The 10724-nt window shown below is 33.6% G+C and overlaps 1 protein-coding gene across 1 annotated transcript; it reads right to left on the reverse strand.

Moving 5' to 3' along the window:
* Positions 1–37: 37 nt before the first annotated feature.
* LOC141462373 (venom carboxylesterase-6-like) lies at positions 38–8664 on the reverse strand. Its single transcript, XM_074144178.1, has 10 exons — positions 8468–8664; positions 8244–8393; positions 7586–7733; positions 5215–5400; positions 4099–4295; positions 3863–4016; positions 1255–1433; positions 1009–1147; positions 377–512; positions 38–303 (listed from the first exon to the last, which is right to left on the reverse strand). The coding sequence occupies exons 1-10, from the start codon at positions 8654–8656 to the stop codon at positions 129–131; spliced, it is 1653 nt and encodes a 550-aa protein (XP_074000279.1). The 5' UTR covers positions 8657–8664; the 3' UTR covers positions 38–128.
* Positions 8665–10724: the final 2060 nt, after the last annotated feature.

Here is a 10724-nt window from a genome sequence, read left to right on the forward strand (position 1 = left end):
AATTAAGCAGTGCAAATTCAATATTTACGTGATTATAATAGAATTTTAAATAATTGAAAGAGATTAAAACGGAAAAAAATAATTCAGGTAAAAAAATGTATATTTTACAAGTTTTGTATGTAATAAACTCAACAACATTCTATTATTTCTTTATTAAAATGAAGTTGAGACCAAAATTGTATCCTACTAGGTAAAAATGTACTATTAACTGTTACTTCTCCGCTATTTTCAAAACTGATGAAGTTTTGCTGTTTATAGTCCCATCGAGGCCAGTCGAAATCGAATCCTGGCGGAGTCGGCTCTCTGCGGAAGCAAATGAATTTAGAAATTAATATACAAACTCTAAAATATACAGGCAAGAACAAAAATAATTTACCCTGAACTTATGAAGTTATAAATTAAATTAAGAAGTAAATGTGATATATTTAAATCTTGACTTGTCGTTAGTTCACCAACTTCGAAAGGATTTTCGATTTTCCAAATATAGATTGTATCATCAAAATTAGCGCTACCTGTACCAACAAGAAAAAAAAAAAGAATCTTAAAATTATGTTACATAATTTGTTCAATTAATCTTCAAATAAGAAACATTAATGTATATTTTTTATTTTAACTCATTATTTATTGATCGAAATATAAATTAATCAAACAAATTTTTTAAACAAAATCACATATGTTCATCAAACTGCCCTGAGATGTGTTTAATATTGTGAGAGTAAGTTGTAAATTCGTAAGCAAAACTTATTTATAAGATCAAAAAATGCACCAAATTTATCCATAAACTTCTTCTTTTGGATTCGGAGTCCCTAGGGGTACATCAGCCCAACAGTAAGAACAATACAAAGACAATCCCAACATGGAAATACGTTAGGAGACAGAGGAGTTTTTTACTCAATTAGCAGAAGCTAACTTATGTACGATCAATCTTTAAAACTGTGATGTGCTAAAAAATAGAAATAAACCATAACCAAGATAGAAAGTGTGTCGTAGATAATCGTTAATTCTCACCTACTAGAACTCTTTTGCCAGACAATATTTCTTGGAAACTATATTCGCCGACATAATCAAAGTAATAGAAATAGTGAGGACCTTTATGCAATCGCAAGGCTTCAACAGCTGGCCAAATAAATAATCTATCAGAATTCATCTGCAGATTAAAATATTTATTACTTATTACTGCAGCATTTTTAATGGTTTATTTTTTATTACATTGAATCGCAAATAAAACAAAGAAAAATAGAAAAATATACCTACTTCAGTCAAATTTCTGAACAATTCCATCGTAATTGGCTGGCCATCGAAGTAGAATTCTCTGATTTCCTTAGTTACTTTTTCTGGATTCGTTGCAGTGTTATCGTAATACAATGATATTGGCGCTATTTGATCGAATTGTTGATTATATTCTATTAGAGTTTCTGGTTCACGTACAAATTCTGGACACAAATTCAGTATAATATTTATAATAGCGCAATAATAATACCGATAATGATAGCAATTCATAAATTTTTGTTCAATAAATGTTCGTTCTATCAGTTATTTGAGAATTGTAGTTCTAAAATAAAAAACATAATTTCCAATAAGACTAGTTCTAAAATATAATAGAAAAGAAGGATAAAATACAATTTCCAATTGTAATCAATAAGATTCTGGAGAGTAAAGGCTTGGGCACACAGAAAGCGGTCTGTCATGGGGGGTGTAATGGTGTTTGAGGAGATGTTGGTTGTAGATGTTGATGGATAAATAACACTTTTAGTATCGGTATAAGACTTTGTATATTTATATGACTGACTGCCAAGGACTGTATACTTTACACTACAAGAACAGAACAGACTGACTGACGTGGCTAAAACGATGTGTACAACTCAAGTGTAAGACTTTGAACAGAATATCAGAATCCCCGAATCTCAGAATCTCCTCTTGACTTTCCTCTCGTTCTTATATACATTCACCGAGCCTCCCTTCTCTGTGTGCCGAGGGGGCTGTCTCTCTCTCTCTGGCTAGAGTGGGTGAGTGGTGGGGTTTCACTACCCCTACGCTAGAGTGGATGAGTGGTGGGGTTTCACTACCCTTACAGGGGGCAACGATCTCCGACCGAGGCGGTCTAGTTGTATTACATAATGTTGCATCATCTCTGTCAAACGGAACGCGGTCTACCGCCGCGGGATAGTCTTTTTCGCGAAGGCAAGCGATCTGGTAGTAGTTACAAAATTACACATTTCAACGTGACCTTGCCACCTAGTAAGTACGAAATAAAGATTCCGATGTTAAGAAACTTTTTTACTCATTTTTTTTCTTTCATTGAAACATACTGGAAACATATGGTCGTCGCATTTTATCAAATCATGCAATTCTTCGTAACATTCTCGCGACATACGAAAATACTTAAAAACCTATCTTGATGTGCCTCCAGTTCAGTACATAAGCGGTGGTATTCCCCTAATTGTTCTCTCTTCTTATTGATTTCATGCACCCAACTTCGTCTTTTCTTCTTTTTGCTTTGCAAAGCTAATAGCAGAAGGAGTTGTTCTTCGTCCGAGCTCATACTCAATATATGTATAAAAATTAAAACAAAGAACAAGAAAACGCACTACTACTTCTCAAGAAGAAGGCGGCCAAACTGGACTATTGAAACAAAGATATCGCGTCCTGTGTTACGTGCTCTTTAATGTGACACTTGTTGACAAAGTACAACTTCAGTCTAATCTCGACAGAAATGACAGTAACATCTCTGATTTTATTGATCAATAATTATTTGCAATTTGGGATATAAGTTTTTCTGAATCCATAAATATTCATAACCACATGAATAGTCTTGTCAGAACTGATATTTCTTAACTGGAAACTAATAATTCTAAGTTTAGTACGAATTCGATTCTGATGCCGCGGTTAGAAAGACAGATAAATTTTCTAAAAATTGACACCATTTCGAAGTATAAGTTATTCTCCAAACAGCCTCAATCGTTCTCCGAACACTGAAAAAATAAAAGTTTTTAAAAACTCATTAGGCCCTTATGTGATCATTATCAGAGCTCTGTGCTAGCACTTTTTATAAACGTTTCCTTGCCTAATGGGCTTTCAAACGGTTTATCATTTTCAGGATTCCTTTTATCTTCGAATGAGAAATTACGTTTGTTTTACAAGAAAACGTGTTCTCGAGCATACAGCAGTGATATTGTATTCTGTTGTTTAATTCATTAAACTCTTTTGGATGGAGCTGTAGTCAATTTTTAAAGTAGATTGCCTTAAAATAAGGAAGCCAAAGGTTACAAATTGCATTTTAAACATTTACTTCTGATCTCACTGAAATATTTGAGAAAATGTTAGGAAATATTTTAAACAAGTGCTATTTTTATAATCGAAGATTAATTTGCTTAGTTTCAAATAGGGTACCATAGAAAATTTTGAAAAACCATGCAGTTTAGGGAAGTTATTTAAAATATTTCCTAACATTTTCTCAAATATTTCAGTGAGATCAGAAGTAAATGTTTAAAATGCAATTTGTAACCTTTGGCTTCCTTATTTTAAGGCATGCTACTTTAAAATTGACTACAGCTCCATCCAAAAGAGTTTTCAATGAATAAAACTAACTTTCTTGAGTGCTCGCGAACACGTTTTCTTGTAAAACAAACGTAATTTCTCATACGAAGATAAAAGGAATCCTGGAAAATGATATACCGCTTAAAAGCCTATTAGATGACGCCATTTAATTCCACTTTAGATGTACTACACATATTAGGCCTATGGACAATACTTACTGCTTCACCCTATATAGCTAGCTTATATAACTAAGCCAGTTATTGCTTTATTTTTTTTAAAAAAGTCGATTCCCTCTAAAAGATGTTTTCTGCATGTTGATAATTACCTGCAGTTCTGATCAAATCTACTAAACTGGTGACACCCACAATCCAAGGAACTGGTGCTGGCTCGGCATTGTGTGGATTAAACGGTAGAAATGGATTCGCTGCATTTCTATCACATATTGGTGTAAATATTACAAGAGGATCCGCTAGGAATACCTGTAAAATTAATTTAGATGGCAAAGCAAATTTAAGGCAAATGTATTTAAGTAGATATAATAAAAGAAAAACAATTTTTTACCCTAAATTCAAGGTAAGCTTCAGTCAGTGAGTAAGCATTTTTGGTCTGTAAACAATCCAATATCGCTTCGGAGGAATCTGAAGGGCAGTCGAACAACTGTGCCATCTTTATTGCTCTACTGCGAGCTACTCCTGGAGGTGTTTTTGCCCAAGGATTTAGTGCTGTTCCCGATTGGCTGATAGCTTTGTGAAATAAGCCTAAAAATATAGATAACAATTTCATAATCAATAATTCAGAGTACTCGTATTTAATAACAGCTTCCTTTGGAAATGGCTGCGTGCATTGTGAGGGAGAAGTGAGGCATTAAGCCGGGCAATTTTACCCTTATTTTGGCGAACATTTTACACAATGACGTATGTGAATTTTAAGTAGTTGGATAGATCCTTAAAAAACAGTTCCTTCATTAGTTTCACAAGATCTAGACTAAATAGCTATTGATCTGTAATGTGTAACACGAAAAGACGAAGAAAGCTGAGAAATTAGCTGATTGGGAAACTAACAAAAAAAAGATGAAAATAAACAGAATAAGTGATCTATGTTAACAAATGAGTAGTGAGTCTGAAAAAAGAAGTATTGCGAAACCGGATCTTCTCTTCGTGATAAGAATTTTTCCAGAAGCGCTAAAGTTATTATATAAAAACCATTTTAAGAGGTACATCGTTGTGTAGAAAGTTTTGGCAGCGAAATTCAGGGAAAAAGGCAACATTTTTGTGAAGGAAATTGTTGATGAAAATTTAGGAAACGATGAATGATAAGAAAGATCCATTAAAATGGTCTTTAAAAATTTGGGCCAACGACTGACATCAACTCTAGGTCGTCCATGAAAATGGCTGGGCTTATTTTAGAATAGAAGCGTAAAGTTGCCCCTTAGGAGTCGCAATCGGGCGACCCGAATTCCGGCGGCTGCAGAGTTAGACAATTGTGGTGAAACGGAAGACGGCCGTTCTTGCTGGAGTAGGGCAAGGTCTATTTTTGCCTGTAGAATAAGGATAGAAGAATTATTCAGCTACATAAATTTGACTAACACTTTCCACTCTGCGATCTCCTTCTATCAAAACTTTCACGTCGGCTACAACCTTCCCGATTGCAAAACAAAACCAATTCCAAAATGTATACCTCTACTCATCGGTGAATACATATGAAAATTAACAGATGCAGCTCCTGCGGTATCACCAATCAGAGTTATTTGGTTCGGATCTCCACCAAAATTGGCAATATCGTTCTGTACCCATTTCAATGCCATAACTTGATCTTTCAGCCCCAAGTTGCCGGGCATTACATCGTCTTCCAAGGTCAGGAATCCTGCAGCACAGATTATTGCTTAACATGCTGTTAAAAAACTGAAGATAAAGTTATTAAATCAAATAAGCATAATTCACTTAGGTAAAAAAATACAATTTTAAATTTAGAGATATGCAAAAATTAGAAAATTAAAAAGAAATAGTAAAAGAAATCTCCATAAATCGGACATTAATAAAGATTTAGAATTGTTACTATATAGTATTATAAAATTTAAAGTTTAATTCAAACATTGTAATTAAAAGAAATAAGCAAATCATCAAATATCGTTTTTGGTTTAACAATTATTAAACGTTTAAATAAAATATTACTATTTATAATTTGGTACTTAATATTTACTATGCCAAAAAATCGAACATCAACCGACTTCAGACCTTACAATCAAAAATCCTGAGAACAATAGTTAACGCTCCTTTCTACGTCTCCAATCATACAATACACACTGATCTCAATATTCCTCTCGTTTCTGAAATAGCACAATCTCGCTACACAAAACTCCACTCAAATCTACACAGTCATTACAACCCTCTTATCCACAACATGTCTACCACAACACTTCCTTCTAATCCTCATCGCAGACTAAAGCGGCGGTGGCCACGCGACCATCTCAACACAACGCCGACCTCCTAGGATGGTTGCTGTGTAAGCTTGCCAATCAGGCGAACTAACGGCTTCCATCACTGGATGGTCGTCGTTCACTCCACTCACGCCTCTTGGCGCACATGCATATGCGCGCGCGTGTATGTAAGTGCATATACGTGCGTGCACGTGTATTTGCGCCATTTCCTTACTCTCATCCCTTTTGCTTGTTATATCTATTATAGTTGCAAAATAAATAAACAATTTTTTTTTTTTTTTGTAATTTATTTGTTATTCACAATCTACAATAGAATAAAATGCAATCAGTGAATATGATGAAAGTAGACTTTATGGCTGGATCAGCTTGAGGAGAGAAGCTGCCCACCGGCAACACTCTCGCTGGAGTTCCTTACATTACTGGAGCTGGTCACGAGGCCAACAGCGTTTCAATCGTCGTGGAGGACGATCTGGAATCGTTGTGGAGGCAAGATTTTGAATAAGAGGATTGGTACAGAATGGAAGAGAGTCAAAGAATTTTCTATATTTAGATTTGGATTCGTCAGTTACGTATGAGATTTCGAGATCGTTATGGAGGGTGGAGTTAGAGACATAAAATGGAGAATTCGTAATCTGACGGAGAATTTTTGATTGGAAGGACTGTATTTTTTGTGAATTAGAAAGTTTGGCTGAACCCCACAGTTCGAGTCCATAAGTCCAGATCGGTTTGAGTACGCTGTTGTATATTAGTCGTTTATGTTCCAGTGGTAGTTTGGATTGTCTGCCAATTAGTCGCAGTAGTAATTTGTTTCGTCGGTTGAGTTCAAGTCTTTTCAGTTTAGTGTGCGGATTCCACGTTAGTCTTTTGTCGATGTACATCCCAAGGTAGCGAACTAAATTAGCAGAAGGAAGAGGAATGGAGTTGAAACTTACAGAGGGACAAGAATTACGACGCAGAGTAAAAGTTATCTGTTCGCACTTTTGAGGATTGAATTTGACTCTCCACTTTTTGGCCCAGGGTTCTAGTTTGTGTAGATGTGTCTGTAGATGAGAGGAAGCGGTAATGGCGTCTGAGTTAGAAGAGAGAATAGCAGTATCGTTAGCGTAAGTGCAGAGCAGTGTGTTTGATTCAGTTGGTAGGTCAGATAAATAAACAAATTAAAAAAAAAAAAAAAAAAATATTTACTATTAGGCATTTATCTATTAGCGTACCCAAAACTATAAATTCAGTAGCAGTGGAGAACCTGTTAAATCACCCGATAAGCCATCAAGAGAAGAAATCATTCAGCGTGCTTCTACGTCACTCTGTATAGCGCCAATAGCTATTACGTTCGTAAACTGATCTCACCAAACTTCTAAACTTACCAAGGATATTTTCATCAGATTCCTAATCTGAGTGATAGGTTGGACTAAAGGGAAAATCCTATCTGTAAATAACGGGTTAGGCCCTTGGCGACTTGGTGGCGTAGACTTTTAGTCAATACTTAGTATCTGACCTAAGATGATAAGCAAAATAAAAGTAATAGTTCAATATGAATGATGAGATAAGAAACAGAAGATAATTAAAGTAAAACCAAGGTGGAGTTTGTAATGCTAAATTACATTCACTTACCAAGCACACTAAACCTGTAGTTTGGCATCACCACTACCAAGTCATAATCCAAGAAATATTCAGGTGATTTATCAATTTCACCAGATCCAAAATAAAATGTACCACCATGAATATATACCAGAACAGGCAATGGATTTGCTGGTTTCAGCTGGATACAGAAAAAATATGTTTTTTAAATGAGAAATAAAATAGATAATTTTTTATGTAATAACTAATGCTAAGAAGTAGGTGGTGTATCTCTATTTTTACAGACAATATTAGCATTTTTTTTTCTTCGTAGAGGTGTTAAATAAATAAAACTTTGATAGTATTTCATATTTCTGCGCTTCCCGCGAATAAGGAAATAATTTCATATAATTTTTTTATTGTTAAAAAAATCTAACTACTAAGAAATGTTGGGAATTAAGATTTAGTTCCTGGTATGAAAATTATGTCCCATGTTGAGCGGGTAGCTAGCTACAAGTTATGGAGATAACCATCCAGCAATCATCCTCAACGCTCAAGTTGTAAAGTTGGAGTTTGTAAAAAAAGAAGAGGGTGTCACTGATTATGGACTGAGATTGAGAAAGAGTGTGAGAGGGAATACCATCTTCAACAACGATAAGCACAAAAGAAGGTACGATTAAAAAGACTAATAATATTGGGTATTAGTGCTTACATTTGGACTGTAAACAGACAAATATAGACAGTCTTCGTTGCCCAACTTGGTGGTGTTTATCTGAGGCAAATCAAAAGGTATCTGCACACAGACACTACCAAAGTTGTAGGCTTCCCTCACACCAATCCATGGTTCTGGTGGCTGAGGATCCTGTAACAGGTATTTGTTATTAAAATTACAAAAGTGCGAAAAGAGAAATCATTCACATTATTTTACATTGTCACCTGAAATCTAAGTTCATTAAGAGGCGGTTTGGCAAATGGAATGCCATTGAATGCTGCCACAGTACGACCATTTCTGGATTTAAATTCTCTTCCAATTAAACTGCCACAAGTTGTGTTCACAATTAGTTCACAACTTTGTGAAATCTGCACAAATAAAATCAATTTAATTATTATTATGAAACAAATCATTGATGTGGTGTAAATTAATAATAAAGGAAGTAAATGATAGCCTATTATTAGAGGCAGGTGTAATGTTCAATTACCGATCAGATGTCGATGTCCGAGAGAAGGGCGTTATAGCATTCCCACTGCTGTAGAAAGTATTGATAGTAATTATCTATTTATTTTGTATAATGGCATTAATAAGTTAATTATAAAAGCAATTATATATAAAAAATATGAACCCGGAAAGCCTCTAGATAAAGTAAGAAATATAATGTCAAATAAATAACTAGTGATAAGTTATTTTTTTCATATCAAATAAAGAGAAACGAAAGTAGGTTTCTAAAATAAAAGTTGTTAGAAATCTATTCCATTTTCCAGCGACTAAAATAATTTAGAATTTAAATTTTATAACAAGCAAACAAAAGATGTGTTAGCTGCGTTAACATTTACCTAAATTTTCAAAAACATTAAAACTGTCCGGTAGGACAGTTGTATAAGGGTTGATCGTCAAAAAGTGCACGAAAAAGCGTAATGTTGAAAAACACCCAACTTTGACAATGTTTTTCTCTTTTTCTATAAAAGATAAAATTCCCAAATTTTCTTTAAATTATAGGGCAAACCCTCCTTTATAACTGTAATTTTTTTTGCAATATTGTATTACAAATGCACAGTAACTTAAAATATTATTTCCATAAAAACTAATTTCCCAGTAATACTATTCCCCTAAGAATCTTGTGTTGACGCTGCTAATTGATAAATTTTACGGCTATATTGTTTAGTTTATTTAAAATTGATACAAAGTCGTTCTGAGTAAAAATTTGATAATAAATAAGTGATTTCCCTCTTTGAGGTAAAATCCTAGTATCTATTTTCTTAGTGTCAATGTTTATTTGCGCATTTACATCACATTCCAACTAATTGTTAAAAAAGGGGCCTGTTCACTCTCTCATCTTCCGCAAAGTATCTATCAAATAAGCAGATACTCTATTTACAGATCTAAGGTGAAGATATAACCCATGGCGCAACTAGGTGATGGAATGGTACATTCCCCAAACGCAATTCATTTGCTTTTCTTACAGAGTTGAGTCACCAATTCCCATTTTTTTTTTTTTTTTTGGTAAAATAATAAGCCCTTGTATTGCTTTCTGACTCGGAAGAAATATATGATGTACACCTAGTTGAATTTTGGCCAGCATTAATTTTTATCGAATCTTTTCTCCTTTGTGGAATAAGAATATGTATCTCAATTCCATATGTTTGTTTAGTTAATTACAATTGTTAGTCTTTTTGAGAATAAATTACGTAATTAGTAGCCGAAATTAAGGAAATTCTATCAAAATTAATTATGATTTTATATTTCACTTTTTTCCCCAACCGTAATTGCGAGACTAGCCGCTCTATTGTACATATGTAAATAAAATACATTGTAAGTATTTGGTAGATTGTATGGAAAAATTGTGTAGAACCGAAATTGTAGAGAATTTTATGCTCTATAACTTTTGAAATAACTTTAAATGTCATTTAGTGCAAAAAAAAACAAGATATTTACATAAAAAAATGGTAAAAAGGGATAAAAAATGATAATCGTTCTTAAGGAATTACTGTATTTTTTATAAAATGTTTGCGTTGGTACTGTTCATAAATAATAATTATACCCATGTTATGTGCTTCCAATGTATTTTAATTAATTACAATTATAATAATTATGCTAATCAGGATTACGGATTTCCACTATATGCTTGAATGTAATTCAAGAGAAGGCTATGTCGATATAGTTATTCAATGAATGAATATTTATTTAACAGCTATTCTCAATAATAAAGGATACTTTCATTATTTATTATGATGAATAAAAAATATTCTAGAATTTACAAATAAGCTGTAGCAAATATACCACAAAAACAAATGAGTTTGTATTTAGCTGAAGAGTCATTCCAAAGACTGAGCTATTATTGGCTTACTCTGTAGCCGACCTTACTATATCAACTTAATGTCAAAACTATTGCTGCCGACTAATAATAATTAAGTTTCGACGCCTAGTAATCCATCAAACTGTTGTCAAATTGTTATGAATTTTGACTTCATTAAAACT

This window comes from Rhodnius prolixus, unplaced genomic scaffold (assembly GCF_049639745.1).
Source record: "Rhodnius prolixus isolate KJV_2025 unplaced genomic scaffold, Rpr scaffold_1, whole genome shotgun sequence".
NCBI lineage: Eukaryota > Metazoa > Arthropoda > Insecta > Hemiptera > Reduviidae > Rhodnius > Rhodnius prolixus.